Source organism: Paramormyrops kingsleyae, chromosome 5, assembly GCF_048594095.1.
Source record: "Paramormyrops kingsleyae isolate MSU_618 chromosome 5, PKINGS_0.4, whole genome shotgun sequence".
NCBI classification, from domain to species: domain Eukaryota; kingdom Metazoa; phylum Chordata; class Actinopteri; order Osteoglossiformes; family Mormyridae; genus Paramormyrops; species Paramormyrops kingsleyae.
Window position 1 is genome coordinate 39,500,434 of NC_132801.1, and position 18,213 is coordinate 39,518,646.

An 18,213-nucleotide genomic window follows, 5' to 3' on the forward strand; every position below is an offset into this window, starting at 1 on the left:
GGTGCTGGGCTTGATGTGGCTGTGACAGAAATTCAAAGCAGCTGTCAACCTTGACCACTGAACAAATGTACTGTTTGCTGTTTCAGTACTAAATAGTGAAGTATAAATTAGGGATGTAACTATTAGACTATTCAGTTGAAAGACATCTACTGTTAATTTGTGTGATTTGTTAATGAATCAGCTCCAATAATTTGGATATTTCTTGTGTATTTGTAGTTAAATTATGAGTAATAAAAATGATGTGGTGGTTACGGGTGATTTTAATTTACCTGGGATACAGTGGGACATAGTCTTTGGCTCTTCTGTAAATGAACTTGAGATGGTGGAATTAGTAGAGGATTGTTTTTAAATCAGTTTGTTAATACCCCTACCAGGGGAGAAGCCCTTCTTGATCTTGTTTTCTCAAACAACCAGGACAGGATTGGAAAATTAGAGGTTTTAGAACCACTGGACGGTAGTGATCACAACATGATTAAATTTCGAGGTTAATTTTAGTGTCCAGAGAGCAAAGTCCAAAACAAAAATATGCAATATTAGGAAGGCTAACTTTAATGGTATGAGACTGAAACTAGAAACTGTAAACTGGATGGAGTTAAATAGCAAAACAGTTGAAGAGGCATGTGAATTTTTTAAAAGCACATTGTTACAAGTGCTAGAGGACTTCATACCTGTTTCCAGCAAAACTAAATCTAGAAAACTACAACCAAGGTGGTTTACTACGGAAATTAAGAATAAAGTCAGGAGGAAAAGGGCTCTCTTCCACAAATGGAAATTAATTAATGATTTCAAAATAAAGCAGGAGTATCTAAGTGTCACGTTTAGGAACAGGCGATCCGGGAAGCAGGCGACTGGAGCCGTAAATACGGACAGACGGGATTTATTAAGTAACAAACAGGACCGGGGAAGCACGACAGCGAACATCACATGACAATACAATGACGGATCTGGGGAAAACTGACTGAGACTCGGACTAAATACACGGGACAGGTTGGAATTAACTAGACATAGGTGGGAACAATCAGGAAGTAACATGCGTGGCACACATGAGGATCGTTCGGAGCGGATCGCGACACTAAGTCTACAGGTTGAGTTAAAAAATAACATTAGACTCACCAAGAGGAATGTAGAAAGGAAGATTGCACTGGAGGCTAAGGATGACATTAAAAGTTTCTTCTCATACTTTAACTCCAAAAGAGCTCTAAAAGTTGAAATCACTAATCTGCAGGATAGTAAGGGTCTTATAAATGAAAATGATATTGATATAGTAAAAGAGTTTAATGATTATTTTACACGGGTGTTTACAGTAGAGGACACAAGTAACTTGCCACCATTTAGTGAAAATGACCAATATGTGTATAACTGAGGCTGATGTGGTACAAAGCCTAGCTAAGGTCAAAATAAATAAATTGCAGGGGCCTGATGGCATCTTACCTGTAGTTTTAAAAGAGATGACGGATATTATTAGCCAACCTTTAACTTTACTATTTCAGAAATCCTTATCTACTGGTGTGGTATCTTCTGATTGGAAGCATGCTAATATAATCCCCATATTCAAAAAAGGGGATAGAAGTAATCCAGCAAACTATAGGCCAATCAGTTTAACATAACTGGAAAAGTAATGAAAGCTATAATCCAAGGGAAAATGGTAGATTATCTGGATTCAAATAACATTCTGAGGGATAGCCAACATGGATTTAGGAGAGTTTAGGATCTTAGTTTACATCTATAGTTGTGTGGAGTTTAAGTCAATGAAGGTGATGCTATGATTATACAATTCCTTGGTAAGACCCCACCTAGAATATTGTGTGCAAGTTTGGTCACCATACCTTAAAAGGGACATTGCCTTGGAAAAGGTGCAACGTAGGGCTACAAGAATGATTCCTGGTCTTAGAGGAATGTCTTATGAGGAGAGGTTAGCTGAGCTGAATCTGTTCAGCCTCGAGCAAAGGAGACTAAGGGCGGACGTGATCCAGGTATATAAGATACTAACAGGTCTGGATGCTGTTCAGTCAAATGGCTACTTCAATATTAGCTTAAATACTAGAACTTGTGGCCATAGGTGGAAATTAGCGGGAGAACATTTTAAACTGAATTTGAGAAAACACTTCGTTACACAGCGTGTAGTTATAGTATGGAATAGTCTTCCTGCTAGTGTAGCGCAAGCTAAAACCCTGGGTTCCTTTAAATCAGAGCTAGATAAGATTTTAACAACTCTGAGCTATTAGTTAAGTTCTCCCCAAACAAGCTCGATGGGCCGAATGGCCTCCTCTCGTTTGTAAATTTATGTTCTTAGGCAAATATGCTTTCAAGATTACCTTCATAATTGTTCATTATAATTTCCTGACTCAGTGGACATTTGTGGTGGTATCTTAATTACAGACATGGACAAGTTTGTTGGTACCCTTTCAGCTCATTGGAAAGTGATTCAATTAAATGCTATTTTCTTGTTTACCTATATGCCTTTGATATGTGATTGAGTAAAACAAAACAAATGTGAAAAGAGAGGAATTATTTCTTATTCTACAAAGATATTTTTAAATGTCCTGGACAGAATTGTTGGTACCCCTAGAAAAGATTATGAATAATTGGACTATAGTGATTTTTCAAACTAACGAGTATCACACATGTCCTGCAATCTTGTAATCAGTTATTCAGCCTATTTCAATGGAGAAAAGTAGCCACACTGCTGCTATGTGCACAACAGTGAACACGGACCAGAAAAAGCAAAGGAGAGAGTTATCTGACGAAATCAGAAATAAAATTAGAAATGTAAAGCAAAGGCTATAAGACCATCTTCAAGCAGCTTGATGTTTCTGTGACTACAGTTGGAAATATCCTTAAGAACTTGGAACTGTAGCCAATCTCCCTGGACGTGGCTGCGAGATGAAAATCAACCCCAGATTGAGCGGAAGGATAGTGAGAATGTAGAAAAAAAGGCAAGGACAACTTCCAAAGAGATACAAGCTGAACTCCCAGGTCAAGGTCCATCAGTGTCTGGTTGCACCATCTGTCACTTTTTGAGTGACAGTGGGTTGAAAAAAAAAACATAAAAAAGCCAGACTGGATTTCACTAAAATGCATATTGACAAGTCACCAGTGTTGGGAAGATTACTTTGGAAATGTAATTTGTTACATTTACAAGTTACTCTATTTAAAATGTAATAGTAGTGTAACTATTTCAATGACTATATGAAAGTAATGTAAGTAATTACATTTGATTACTTTTTGACTACTTTTCTAAATATTGAATGAATATTCTCAACCGTTAACCATTTTTAAATAATACCTGGTAGTGTTTACCTTACAGCAGTACTAAACACTGACTACTGTCAAACTCCTTTCAATACATGAATTAACATGATGTCATGACCGTGCCGAGCACGGACCAAGGAAGCAGGCGACGAAAACGAGGAATTGGGAGTAAGGGTTTTAATTGACATTCGGAGAGACAGACAGGACAGAAAACAGCATAACACTACAATGACATGACTAGGGAAATAAACTCTGACGCGGACTTAAATACACCTACCTAACGAAGACAACTCAAAACAGCTGATAAACACTGGGAATCCACATGAGGTTAACGAGGCGGGCGTGGCACAGGAGGATCGGTACGATCGGGGTGTGACACATGATTATAATTGATCAATTTAATAAAGATTCCAAACATACCATACATACCATATAGGTCTAATAATGATCAATGATCATAACATTAATGTTACATAAAATATACCTAAAATGTCAAAAAAATTGTTAAAACCCAGCCTTCAGTTATTACATTCTAATGTGTGTTCATAATATAAACTTTTTGGGAGTCAAAACAAGATAATTAAACTATGAGTGATTTGACTACTCTGTGACGCTTTAGGATTAGGTTATCATTCATGGTACAAACATTTTATGTACTTGCGAAAATAAATGGTTCAATTTTACTTCTGATCTGAACAGTTCTTGCATCAGAGAGGATTTGAAATTTCAGCTGATTGCGTAATCACTTACCCTGTCTAAGTCAATTTTTTTCCAATCACCAATCACAGAATAGCCTAAAAGTGTCTTCGCAGCACTGTAAAATAAAATGGGTTAGCAGAGATATGGCATGCCAAACAGGAAATATTTAATCATCTTTGATATACAGTACAGTATATATCAGGTTTCATTCCATATATATCGGGTTTCATTCCATATATTCCGAGTTTCATTGTATGTATATCAGGTTTCATTCCATATATATCGGGTTTCATTCAATATATTCCGAGTTTCATTGTATATATATCGGCTTTCATTCAATATATTCCGAGTTTCATTGTATATATATCGGCTATCATTCCATATATTCCGAGTTTCATTGTATATATATCGACATTCATTCCATATATATCGGGTTTCAATCCATATATATAAAAGATGATTAAATATTTCCTTTTTGACATGCCATACAGAGTGGTAAGGCTGCTTCGCCCAGGGGTTAGCTAGTTAGTGAATATTCAAAACTCAATACGACATAGCATGTCGGGAGTGCTAATAACAGACCTAACATAAATTACCAATAACCTTAGCATATTGAAGGAGGACGGCACATTTTCTGTCAACGGGATCAGAAGTGCCAGTGTGGCTTTAATGCGCTCATTGTGGTGTTTACATTTTGTTTTGTTGTCCTTTGCGCCGAATCTTATGATTGAGTTGGTGTTGTCGTCGTACATACCTGTCATAGCTAAGATTATTAGATCCGTATCATACAGTGTGATCAGTAGAGTTGGATGTCTCGAGACCGGTCTTGGCCTCGAGACCGGTCTTATTAATAGTCACGCATCTGCTCAGGTAAAGTTGGATTACTACATGTACAATATAATAATCTATACCACAAGTGTGTCTGCTGGGGTGTGCCATGAGTAAATGGTGTCCTGTAGTTGTGTTCTGGGCATACAGCTACTCTGGATATAACGAACTGTTTTGCCAGGTCCTTTGAAGTCCGTTATAACAATATTTTTCTGTAAAATAAAAGTGAACGCATATTACAAAGGTCAAACATGAAATGCAATGACTGAAATTGGGAAAAAAAATCTGTTAAAATAATATGAAAAGGAAGATATAATATTTTTAGTCACTGTCTACTTTGAAAGTTTATTACTAAAATAGCAAAGACAATTAAGATACGGTTATTTGTGCAGAACATTTCACACGGATGTGATTGAAAGTATTTTACGGAGATCAAATAATATTATACAGTAATAATGACATGTGAACTCAACCCAGAAAGTTCCCCATTGGCTACGGGGATCGAATCAGCAACTTTCGCGTTGTAAGGTAACAGCATAAACCGCTGTACCACCGTGCCACTGTATTAAGCACCTGTTAAATTTACGTAACTTATGCATTCAGTCTGTCTGCAATTCATTGCCAAGCCAACTGCCTGGCTGTGTTTATGGCCACAGTATTGCCTTTTTTAACGATTACATCTTTGTATTTTTCATACAGCTCCATCAGCAGCGTTTGTTCTGCTGTGGAAAGAAACACCGCTCTCGTTTTACAGGCTTTCTGACTCATTTGGTCGATCTATCGTTCACCCATTCATTTGGGCTTCTTAAATATCTCGGGTGTGCGCACTAAGTGAGACTATGCAACTCTGTCTTGAATGAACCTTGATTAGTTAAAGCTGAACTGCGTTCGTGGAACGACATGAGGCTAATAAGTTTAGAGATGGAAGTCTGACTTTTTCGGGAAAGTCTGCTTTTCTTTAGCTACTTTCATAGAATACCCCCCTGCGTCGTGGAATACCCCCCAGATCTGAATCCTACCAAACATCAATGGAAAGAACTGAAACATGCAGTGTGAATAAGGCACCCTCCAAACCTGACAGTTGGAGCAGTTTGCTGAGGAAGAGTGGGCCAAACTACCTGCTGACAGACGCAGAAGTCACACTGAGAGCTACAGGAATTGCTTGTTTGCAGTGATTGCCTCTAAAGATTGTGTAACATAATAGTAGGTTAAGGGTCACCATGTTTGTCAATTTCATGTTCTGTGTGGCAACAAGTGTCAAGTGCTCATTTTAATGCACAAAATACATTATGTGTCACAAAAAGCATTATTTAATGATGAAATCAAGTAAACGAAAGCATAAAGATTTCACTTTATTTTGTGCACAGAAATGAAAAGGAATGCTTCATTTTGTGCACAGAACTGATATCAGCACTTTACATTTCGTGGATAGAAGAAATTCATGTTGTGGTCGAAATGCATGTCATGAAAGTAAGTCATTTTGTGGATAAAATGCATTTTGTGAAGTCATGAAATTCATTTAGTCTTTTGTTGAGTCATGAGAGGTAAGTAGCTGGCGAGCACCAGTGGGGGGAGTAGTACCTTCCAATGACCAGAAGGTGGAGCACCAGCTTTGACACTTGCAAGTATTTAAATGTTATAAAATATAAATAACTCTTGTACTTCTGTTGTATGGACTCATTAGTGTCACATTTTTTTTCATTACATTTGTAATATTTTTAAGCCAAGCCAATTCTAGGCTATGTTACCATACCACTTTTCCCTGAATAATACTGTCCCCTGTCAGTGTGCAGCAGACACCTGACCAGTGATTGTCCTGTGCTGGCTGTCCCCCTGAACACTGCACAACGGATCGAGTAACTGCAGCTCCATCAGCAGTTTGCGACACCAACGATTCTATGAGGATCAGCAGTCTGTGACTTCTTGTGTTAATCCATTCATATTCACCATTTTATTGTTGCATTTTTGATGCGGGCTACCCAGTATGTCTGATCTGAACTATTGGGGACAGTGTTATTTAGGGGGAAAAAGGCATGGTAACATAGTTTACACCTAGAGGGAATCAGCGTCAACATTTTTCATTGTATTGGCTTAAAAATATTTAAAAATTTAAAGAAAATAATAGTGACACTAATGACTACATACAACAGTAGAAGTATTATCCCAGGAGTTATTTATATTTTATAACATTCAAATACTTGTTAAACGGAACTAAAGCCAGCACTCCACCTTCTGGTCACTGGAAGGTACTACTCCCCCATGGGCTCACGCCTACATACCTCCCATGACTCCGCAAATGACAAAAAGCATTTTGTGGTGCATTTCATCACTCAGCAGAGGAAAATGCATTTCATGATACCACTGAACCAATTTTGTACAGGAAATAACTATGTATCATTCACAAAATGCATTTAGTCCACAAAATGACTTTCGTCCACGAAATAACTTTCTTTCATTCACTAAATGCTTTTCATCCAGGAATTGACTTTCTTTAATTCACAAAATGCATTTTGTCCATAAAATCACATTATTTTATTCACGAAATGCTTTTTGACCACAACATGGCTTTCTCCTGTCCACGAAATGCAAAGTGCTGATATCAATTCTGTATACAAAATGAAACATTCCTTCTGATTTCTGTGCACGAAAGAAAGTGAAATCTTTATGAGTTCATGGACAAAATGCAGCAAGGCATTACTTGATTTTGTCATTAAATAATGCTTTTTGTGGCACACGATGTATTTTGTGCATGAAAATGAGCAGTTGACACCTGGAGCTCCATAATATTCAGTTCTGTTATTAGTAAAAATATTCTGTTGAAATAAAAATCTAAAGGAAAGTCTAATTTTAATCAAATATAAAATAAATAATTATGGGTACCAATTTTCTTTTGTCAATTTCAAGATATTTCACAGACAATTGTGGGGTCTTCTTTGTGGAAGTCTGTATGATTTAGTTATTTTTCTGTCCAAGTACAGCCACTTATCTTTATTTTTTTCTGAAAAGACTCTCAAGATTGTTCATTATTATTTCCTGACACAATGGATTTTGGGGTCGCAGTATAATATTTTTGCTACACTTGCACCTGACCATTTTGCCAGCATGGGTTTCCAGGTGAGCCTTTCTGCAGAGTGATGGTACCTTTTTTCAGATTCTGTGCTATTTGTTTTGATCTGATGTTATAATACTGGTAAGTTTTCAGCTACCATATTGACATGGACATCCAAAACTTGACATTCAAAGGTTTCATCTTTATGTGCACTCACGGAAAACACCCACAATATCTGTTGCACATCAGTATCACAACTGTTGCACAATATCACATCTTGCTTGGTGAAGTTAATTATGATATGCTAATTTGAAGGTGAGGTGTTTTTTTTCTTGAAAATCATCAAACCCTTATAATCAGTTCCTGTTGCACAGACAGAGGTAAATCCTACTTGTGGAATATCTCACAGTGGAGTATTACATTGATGTATTGTTCTTTAGTGTGTGCTTAGTAACCTCCCATTTCTGCTATGCATCTGAAAAGGCATGTAGTAGATTGTAACTGTGACTGTCATGCCTGGATGGATCCCAGGAAATTTGTATTCTTCCTGATGATTTGAAAAATATGAGCACCAGGGCTGTTGTTGAAATTGTTGCTCTGTGCTCAATACAAAATCAGTCATGAATCAGAACAACTCAGAGGTGAATTGTATTGATTGGATATGATAAAAAATCATTCATAACCCTGTACTGGATAAATTATTGCAAGATGGCTGGATGGTCATTCACAAAGTGTTTTGGATGTTTTTTTCTCTTGTGGGTGGGTCTTGGCATAGCAGTTACTTGTTCCTGGTTCTATTCCCATCTTTTGAAATATCAATGAAATATGTGATTCCCCAATATCATTTACCAGTCATTTACTTTTATGTAATGTTACCCCCCCCCCCCCCCCCCCCCCACACACACACACACACACACAAACAAACAGACAGTGTTATCATCCATGTAAAACTGACTACTACCAGTCCTCTAACATTGTATTCCAGCGCTTTGTAGGATATTAATTGTTGCAACAAATTTAATACCAAATGGTAACCCTTGAAAGCAATACTTGCCAATTATGTAATTTTGTTCACAGTTTGAGTCTGCAGTCATCTGTTCTGCAGTTATTGTTCTCAATGTCTTATTCTATGCCATCAATAGGACAGGCTTGTGCATTGTGACCCAGAAAGACAAGACCGACTGATCGAAAACTGTAGTTATACTCTTGTGTGATTTTCTCCGAAAATATATCAATGGGCATGTTTAGATTTTTTTTATTGTCATTATTTGCAGTCACAGTCCACATTATTTATTTTTACTTAAGTACAGCCAGGGTTTTGGTTTTTCACTGTTATTAATCACATTTTTCCATTGTCATGGAGATAAGTGTGTTGCTTAAATTAGATATTTTTCTGCACAATTTGCAATTGGTTTTTGTCACTTTGCACTTTGTACAGCACTTTGCATTTCTTAAGGAACTGTTGTGTTTTGTCTATCAGTGTGAGTTATTGGTGTATCCATAGGCAATGCACACACATCCATCTGATGCTGAAATTAAGTAAACTTTTTAACGTGCTTGAGATTATAATCAGTTAAATAGATAGCATTATAATATTTAGTTTGTGGCAAAAATTTATAGGCCACCAGTTCATTAAAATTCCAGCAAACAGAAAACGCCGGTTAAAGAACTCATTGTGTGATATATACACTTTACTGTATACTCATACATATCACTATGTTGGGCCCATTTTGTCTCAGGAATAACATTAAACATTGACTCGTGCATTCAGAGCAACCTTTCTGCGCAGTGCTGTTATATGAGATGCTATTTTTGCTCATCTAGCCTTCCAGTTAGCTTTAACGGGTCTGGCCATTGCCCTCTGTCCTCTCTCATTAACAAGGTGTTTTGGGTAGCAGAAATGCTGCTGATCACATTTTTTTTTTTCTTGCACCATTCTCTGTAAACTCCAGGCATTGCATAACATGAAAATCTCTGGAGGGCAGCTGTTTCTGAGATGCAGCGACCAGCATGTATGGCATCAATAATCATATTTTGGTAAAATAATCACATTAAAAAGGAGCCACAGTGTTAATGGGAAAACCCGCTTACCCTGCATCTCTTGTGCTTTTGGCACCACTTTGTTGGATGAACTCGCAGATGATGGATATCAGCCATGTAGTGGATTAACCTCTAACAACTGAGCACATTCAAACTACATTTTAATATTTATTACCGTCAGTTCAATAACTAAAGCTTGAGGTCATTTTTAATGGGTTGTAAATGTGAAATCTATAGCAGGCATATTTTGGCTGCACCTTAGACTTTAGAATTGTTTAATGCCGTTTCACACATGCACATACTTCAGCAAACAAGCTCTTTCTGCTATCAGAGTTTATCGCAGTAATATTCAAGATGTGTGTTAAAGCACAATATTTTTACACTATTGCCCCAGCATACGAGAAAAACTGAACAGAAGTTGCATCCAGCCCTCAAGGGAGAAAACAGTTCAATCCTGGCTGCTCTTCAGCACTGGGACATCCATGGCTGTGTTTTTTAAATTACAGGTATAGTAACATGACCAGATTGGCAGAGTTCAATCTCACTCTGCTCACAAAGCTGTACTGCTCTGAGCCTATCCTGACAGATAACCTTCTGCTACCTTAACAGAAGCTCAGTAACATACTCACTGAGTCTGTTTCCACTCCATTGTTCCTGACAGGTGGTGTCATGCCCTTGCACCACACACTCTACTACTGGCAGTTGTCACAATGTGATGGTACAGTGAGCTTATTTTTTAACCATAGTTATTTTGTTTGATGCTCTTTTGTTTGACACCATCCTTAAAATGGGCCTGTAAACCACAGAAATAGCAAACTGGAGACTGGAAAAGATTAAGCAGAATCTGTAGAAGGCAGAGAGAGACACGCACATCTGCAACGATCTTGCCAGTTCCCACATATGAGCTATGCGAGTCAATTTCTATGAACAGTTGATTTCTGAGTCTTCAAGGGTTTTTGGAGGCCAGCAAAGAGTGGGACAAATTATATGTTGTACTTAGCTATAATTTCAAAAGCGAAAGACTGAATTAGGCCTCAGATTTATTGCCCAACGGCAATAATGATGGTGGTTCCTAGCCAGGCACAGAGGTGCTACTACCCAGCCTAAGTAATTCAGTGTGACAGCTTCTGCCTCCTTTGATGTGGGATGCGTCACAGCAGTAAATAACTCAATACAGGTATTTACAGCCCACACATGTAATAAATAAATTTGAATTATGTGAATTTCACAAAACTGCATAAATACTGTATACATACTTTCCGAAGTATAGAGTTTCACAGTTTTTGCTTATTTTTACCGCTGCTCATTTGCTAATAATTGATTTCAACAGCTATGTACATTTAACAATGCATTTTTGGCTTATTTTGTTAGCATTTATTCACCATTCATTCTGTTCATACTTCGATTGAATTGTCTCACGCTTCCTGTCTCTAGCATGCCTCCCCTGGACAAGCGGAAGAGGAAAAGCACTTCTTTATGGGGCTTTGTTTGATTCTGTGCCCAAAGAAGACTGTCGTGTCTCTCATTGTCATCAGCCAAGCATATCGAAAGCCAGGCCCTTAAGGCAGTGCAAAGGTTAAGCGAGATACCCTGGCAGCTTCTACCTCTGCAGCATATCTGTGAGAGTTAAGGACCCATGCAGAAATACTTTTGGGACAAGGGATACCATCCGACTTTATATTTGAAATAAAATACTGCTATTATTTTATCTATAATTATAAAACATTCCAACTTGCATCATAAAACAAAGACTCTATATAGTCTTGTACAATTAGTCAAGTGTTTGCCCATAACATTTTATCTCATCTTATCAATATCAGCCCACCGTTAATCAATGCAACAAATCCATGTGGACACTTTCTCATCAGTAAATAACACTTTACAATAAGGTTCCTTAGCAGCTTAGTAGTAACTCAATTACTAATCAAGTACAAATCATGAACAAATATAGTAGCTACTTGAGATAAAAGATGTATTACTATTCATTAATGATGACCAAACATAAGATCATCCATCCATCCATTATCTCCCACATAATATCAGTATTTCACTTTTTGTGTTATTCATTATTTGTTCCTTCAATAGTTCACAAAAATGTATAAACACATATAGTAACAAATATAGTAACTGCTTGAAATAAATTATCTGCCATGATTCAATGATGGATTTAATTATGAATGAACACAAGATTAATATTTCACTTTTTGTTATTCATTGCTTGTTCTCTCAGTTCACAAAAGTTTATTTATAGATTAATACATATAGTAATTAGAACAGTAGCAGATCACATTATTAACATAATCGTAACCACCCCCCCATTTTCTGTAACTGCTCATCCTATTCAGGATTGTGGGGGGTCCTCAGCATATTTTTGGACTGTGTGGAATACCCATAGGAAACCCCACAATGACATGGCGAGAACAGCAAACTCCACACACCGGGAGCCATGGCAGAGACTCAACTGCTGGTCCCAGAATTGTGAGGCAACAGTGCTAACGACTGCCCCACCATACCAAAACACATACGAATGAGCCTACAGCAAATGGTTAATTAATAATAATAACTACAAGACATTAGTAAAGATGAACCCCAAAGGGAAAAGATTATTTATATTTCCCTGCCTAGTTAACAAAGCATGTGTTCTGAAATCAGACGCAGTTTGGTTGGTTGCATGTTCTCCCTCTTACTTTGATTTCTGTCCAGAGTCCAAACACATCCATGTTTGGTGAATCTTTATTCATAATTAAAGATAAATCCATTATTTGTCATTTGACATTGGAATTCTTCACTTACCCCGTGTTGCTCTCCATAGTTTTTTTTTTTGGGCGGGAGGGTGGGGTGTGGGGTCACAGTGCAGAGTCAGCCAACACACAGCACGCCTGAAGCTGGGGGTTCAGGTCCTTGCTCAAGAATATACAGACATCTGACTGTTCTGTTGATGGCAGGGCTCAAACCGGCTATCTTCTGATCACAGGCATAGAGACTTAGACAATTAATGAATTGTGATGGATCATTCATTTCAAGCAGTTACAGTATTTGCTACTACTACAGTATTGACTTACTACTAAGTTATTAAGGAACCGTATTGTAACATGTTACCCATCAATGAAAATGCTTGTACAAGCAGGTTTGTGGTTCAGGTGTCGAAAACTGATGGGCAGACCGCCTTTATTCCAGAACGTGCATTTCAAAGGAATCTCAATAAAGTAGTAATTATATTCACTAGAGAAGTAAAAACTGAAAGATTGAAAGATCTTTGGAATGACAATGAACCTAAATGACAACTTGATAACTTCACAATCATTTTCAGTTTCTATAAAAAAGCTCACCCTCATTTGAAAATTAGATACATTTTTATATACTTATGCATATTTTTTCAATATAATTGGGTAGTTAGATGTTAAATGTATGTGACTGTCTTTTGAAGCCGTACTATAAAATGCAATAGATGGCCATAAAATAGTGTTACACATGTGTTTCCATATATAGTACTGTTAAAACGGAGTACAGCAAAATATCACACCTAAAATTATAGCTATAATTTTATACATGCATACATTTCATAGATTTATTGAGTCAATAAGAAAACTGGAAGTCATATTTATACTTGATTTATAGTGTTAATAAAATACCAGTTTTACCATACACAGAGCAATGAAATAAGGCTGCTTTATAAAGCTTTATTTTATTCAACACCAAATAGTATTTCATATATTGGTCTTTGAATGCCAGGATTAGTGTTTTCATTGTTGTAACTGATTGCTGAATTATTAAAATATGGTGTTATGGCTTTCCCTTTCATGTTATATTAGCTATTATGTGTTATCATTTAATACTTAAAATACTTAATTTTAAGTATTAAAAGTACTTAATACTTAAGAGAGAGAATGTTATTGTTAGTGTTAGAGATTAAAAAAATACTATAATAACAAAAATGCTATGTAAAAAAATCTGAAATTCACCACGCATCTTTGAAGTACATCAGGCAACTATCATAAACTCGTGTGGTAGCATGGGACACTTTGAAAAAGTGTATTTTAAACGTTTTCCACTAAGCCACATACCAGCCCATATTTTAAAAATTAAATAAAAAAAAATCAAATAGCTTGCAGCAGAGTTGAAATTCTTCCCATCATCAGAATGCTTCATTAGGTTGTCTTAAGGATCGACATCATGAATTCTCTTGCTCACAGGCTTGCTGAAAGAGTGTGTGTTTGTACCCTAATATTTCATTGGGACAGTAAATTGATGAAAGTCCCCAGATTGTGCTGTTTGTTATGCCATATTGGGCAGCGTGTGGCTCAGTGGGCTAAGCCTGCTAAGGTTACTAGTTCAAACCCATCCTCAGCATGTTTGTGGGTCCTTGGTTAAGGCTTTATTGAGTGAGGTTAAATTGGCAAAATTGAGGGAGGCGTAAAGACAATTTTCCCACAGGGATTAATGAAGTATCGATTATTATTATTAAGACTTGTGGTAAATCCTGTATTGCTCAATCTCTCTTCTCTCCATTACTCTTCCTTGCGCTCTCCCTCTGCGGTTATCTATGGATATCTGCATCCCAGCTGCACAATCCAAATAATTTATTTTAAAAAAAAAACCTGGAAATTGAAGAGTAAGTTTCTAGTCACACTGAGATTTGAGAAATAGTTAGAATCAAAGAGTACAGTCCCACTAAAGAGCATTCCAGTTGACACACAGAGTCTTTGCCGTGACAGGGGTGCAATAATGTGTTGACTTGCAGCAGCCTAATTGTGGGGGGGGTCAATGCTGCTGGGTGCCATTACGGGCTGTGTGCAGTGGATGAGACCAAGCGCTGGGGCAGGAATCTGTCTTGACAGAGAGCTTTTGTGCATCGAGGCTTGACTTGAGGAGCAGCAGAGGTGAGCTATCAAAGAGCAAGGCAGCTTTTTTCTTTGAATAAATGTGAAAATATATTTTGACAGAATTTTTTAAAGAGCACTAAGTGTTATATTTCTCAGGCAAATGTACAAGGGCTGGAATAAAATGAATGTTCTCTGTGTGACTCTCCTGCAGGGATGTGCAGTATGTGTGTGCGGGATGCGTGTGCGGGATGCGCATCCTCTGCTTAATACAAGAAGCAATTCATAGTCATTGTGGTGGGTGGGAGGGTTAGGCGAAGGCACCTTACAGCTCCTCTGGGGGGGACCAGGAGATGGGGAGGGCAGGGGAATGAGAGATGGAGAGAGAGAGAGAGAGAGAAAGAGAGAGAGAGAGTGGGAGAGCGCCTGTCGGAAGCAGGAGTCGCGACTGTGAGGAGCTGGCACGGGAACGAAAGGGAAAAGGAGAAGGGAAGGGATGAAAGGAGAACATTAGTGTGTGGAGACTCAGCCTAGGGTCGGCATGGAAACTGCTCAAGCCTTGTGCTCTGCCAGTGTCGGAGGCTGAGAAGAGACTTGCCGTGCCAGGGGCGCGAGCACAGTGCAGAAGCCTCTCGCCAAGCCGACACGTATCCAGCTCCCCACCATTGGCGCTACAATTATCCTGGACTTTTTTTTTCCTGATTGACGACTCCAATTTCCCGGGATCAATGGAACTGTTAATTTATTTTTGTTCACTGGTCCCTTAAAACTCAGCTGCAAAGCTTTCATTCTAACTTTTACTCTGCCATCTGGACTTTATCACTCACGTGCATCTTACCACTGTTTTTCACTTGCTATCAATTTTTCTTTCTCTCTCTCTCTTTCGCTCATCCTTTTCTTGTATTAGACTTGATTTACACTGTAGTCCGTAAAGTACTATCGCACCAGTAGTTTGGAAGTGATAAAAAATTAAATGAAGAGGACCAGCTGAAGTGGACTGAGGAAATAACAATGGAAATTAAAAGGATGATCAGTTCTATAACTTAACATGGGTTTTCTGCTGCTTGTTTCTGGGACACATAATCCTTAAGGGGGCAGCTAAGAGCTGTCCACCCTGGAGCTTCATGAGGGCCCAAGACCTCCAGGCTTGTCTGCAAGATGATGCCGTTTATGTTGCATTAGTGCTTTGGGCAGCTATGGCTTTGGAAGCAGGCTGTCCTAAGCAGGGATTGCCAAGTGCTACACTAGCCGGCAAGAGGTTCCAGCGTGCTGCCTGTGATCTTCAGAAGCAGAATGGGACCAGGCCACGCCACAGCAGGCTGGCCGAGGCGCACCTTCATGGGCTGAGGTACGTGTGTTCGCGTGGATCTCCCCTCCGCCACCGCGCCGTCTGGCTCCTGGCACTCTGCACCTCTCTGGGCCTGCTTCTGTCCTGGTCCTCGAATCGCTTCCTGTACTGGCTCTCCTTTCCCACCTACACTAAGGTACACATGGAGTGGGCAAAGGAGCTGCCATTCCCTGCCGTCACCATCTGCAACAACAACCCCATCCGTTTCTACAAGCTCACCAAGAGTGACATGTTCTTTGCCGGTTACTGGCTCGGGCTCCTGCTGGCCAACCGCACGGCTCGGCCCCTCGTCCTGGACATTCTGCAGGACGACAGACAAGCCTGGTTCCTCAAATTGTCAGACTTTAGGCTCTTCCTGCCCCCGCGTAACTTTGAAGGCACCAACCTGGACTTCATGGACCGGCTGGGACACCAGCTAGAAGATATGCTGCTGTCTTGCAAGTACCGTGGGGAGATATGTGGACCCCAGAACTTCTCCTCTGTGAGTTTGTCTCTGTTTGCTTTGATATGTTCACTTTCATTTGAATGTTTTCATTTTGCTTTTGTTAGTTTGCCTCAGTATGGCTTTGCTTTCATGTCCGGCTGCTTTTAAATTGCCCAGTGGTTCCACCACCTCCTTCACATGTTTTCTGCTAATGGGTTTTGCAAAACACAGGCAAATACTCAGACAGTGGCAACCGTGATCTTATCTCTGTGCTAAGCCAAATTATGTCAATAATGTCCCTCATAATTGGATTTTATTATTCACATTTTATCGCTGGGTGTTTTCAAAAGAAAACTTTCAATATATTTCTAACTGCACATACTTTTCTTTCTGAGTCTATTTAGATACATTTTGGGAATGTATGTGGAATCCTTCCCAATTCCTGGGAAAATCCAGCTAGGGTATGTGGTTGGGTTAAAAAAGTTGGTTCTTCTGTTTGATCTTTCCCTTGCAAAGACTCCTGCTGGTGTTACAGGTGTAACAGCTGAATTCCCTTCAGCATCTCTGAAAACCTGTAGTGGCATTAGGGATTCAGAATACGTACCTGAAGACACTCTCTCAATGAGATTATTAAATTTCATTACCTTAATAACTGTATCCAAGAATGTGTGCTTCAAATTAAATAGCCTCTATGATTATACAATATATTATGTTACTTCTGTGCTGTATGGTAACAGCTGCTGGTGTACAGAGACACACCAGGGTATTATATCACAATCATTTCCACTCGCTTATAACAATGCATCATACATAACATTTCAAAGAATGGAAAGCAATAGTGGAACACTGTCTAAAAGGCAGGACTCTTGGTTGCTTACACTTAGTTCAGCTACAGTGCAGCATCCCTGTGCATCTACAGTGCTGCATGGGACTTGTGTGCTGCTGGGCCTTCTTGAAGGTATTTGTAACTTCAGCTTAGAGCAGCAGTTACAGGAACTGCAGTGTAAAAATAATATAGAGCAAAAGAATCAGGGGACAATAAATAAATCACAAATTTTGCAAAGGTTATGACGTACCTGTATTTCCAATGCTGCATTTATGGATCTTGTGATACAGTTACACTGCTTATCTCCATACAGTACAGTGTGTCTATGACTTGGTATAATGAATCTGACATGTTGTTACTAGTCTGTGTCATCACCCTGTGAAAACAAACAAAAAAAGAAAATCACCACAGATGAAGTGCTATATCACACTAAGAATGACAATGACACAGTGTTGGTGTAAAAAACGCAGCAAACTTCTTTTTTGCATACTCTGCAGAGATGCATAAGACCCTGTTTGTTTGGTTTCCATGCCTGCTGGCATTGTGTGCCACAGGCAGGGTGGAATCCTCAAAGTCCATCAAAGGAAGATGAAAAGGCAGGAAACTGTCACATTAAAGCATTAGCCTTCCGGTCCATATATCCACAAATCAATTTTAGAAGACAGGAAAAACCATCACAAGCCTTATATTTTTACTTTCATCCTTAGATAGTAGTCTGTCGAAGGAGAGATATACAGTATTCCTACTTATACATTTTTCATAGATTTATGGAAGCTGTACTTGTGCTGTGTGTTTCAATACATCTACCAATAAACTCTAGATCTAGATATAAAATACTGTGAAAAGCAAGAGATGTTTAACATTAGCTGTAGAAGCAAAACCCTTTAAAACTATCACTACGATTAGCATTGAAGTGCACTGAATTTA

At 38.5% G+C, this 18,213-nt stretch overlaps 1 protein-coding gene across 3 annotated transcripts in view; it reads left to right on the forward strand.

The window, feature by feature from the left end:
- LOC111834523 (acid-sensing ion channel 2-like) overlaps nt 1–18,213 on the forward strand; it is a 426,530-nt gene that overhangs the window by 273,728 nt on the left and 134,589 nt on the right. For 2 of the 3 annotated variants that reach the window (XM_023793904.2, XM_023793907.2), the window contains exon 1: nt 15,133–16,517. The exons of the other annotated variant lie outside the window; for it this stretch is intronic. In XM_023793904.2, the coding sequence (XP_023649672.2) occupies nt 15,813–16,517 (705 nt within the window). In that variant the 5' untranslated portion in view covers nt 15,133–15,812. Of the gene's footprint in view, nt 1–15,132; nt 16,518–18,213 lie in introns of those variants that run through there. 3 annotated transcript variants of the gene reach the window in all.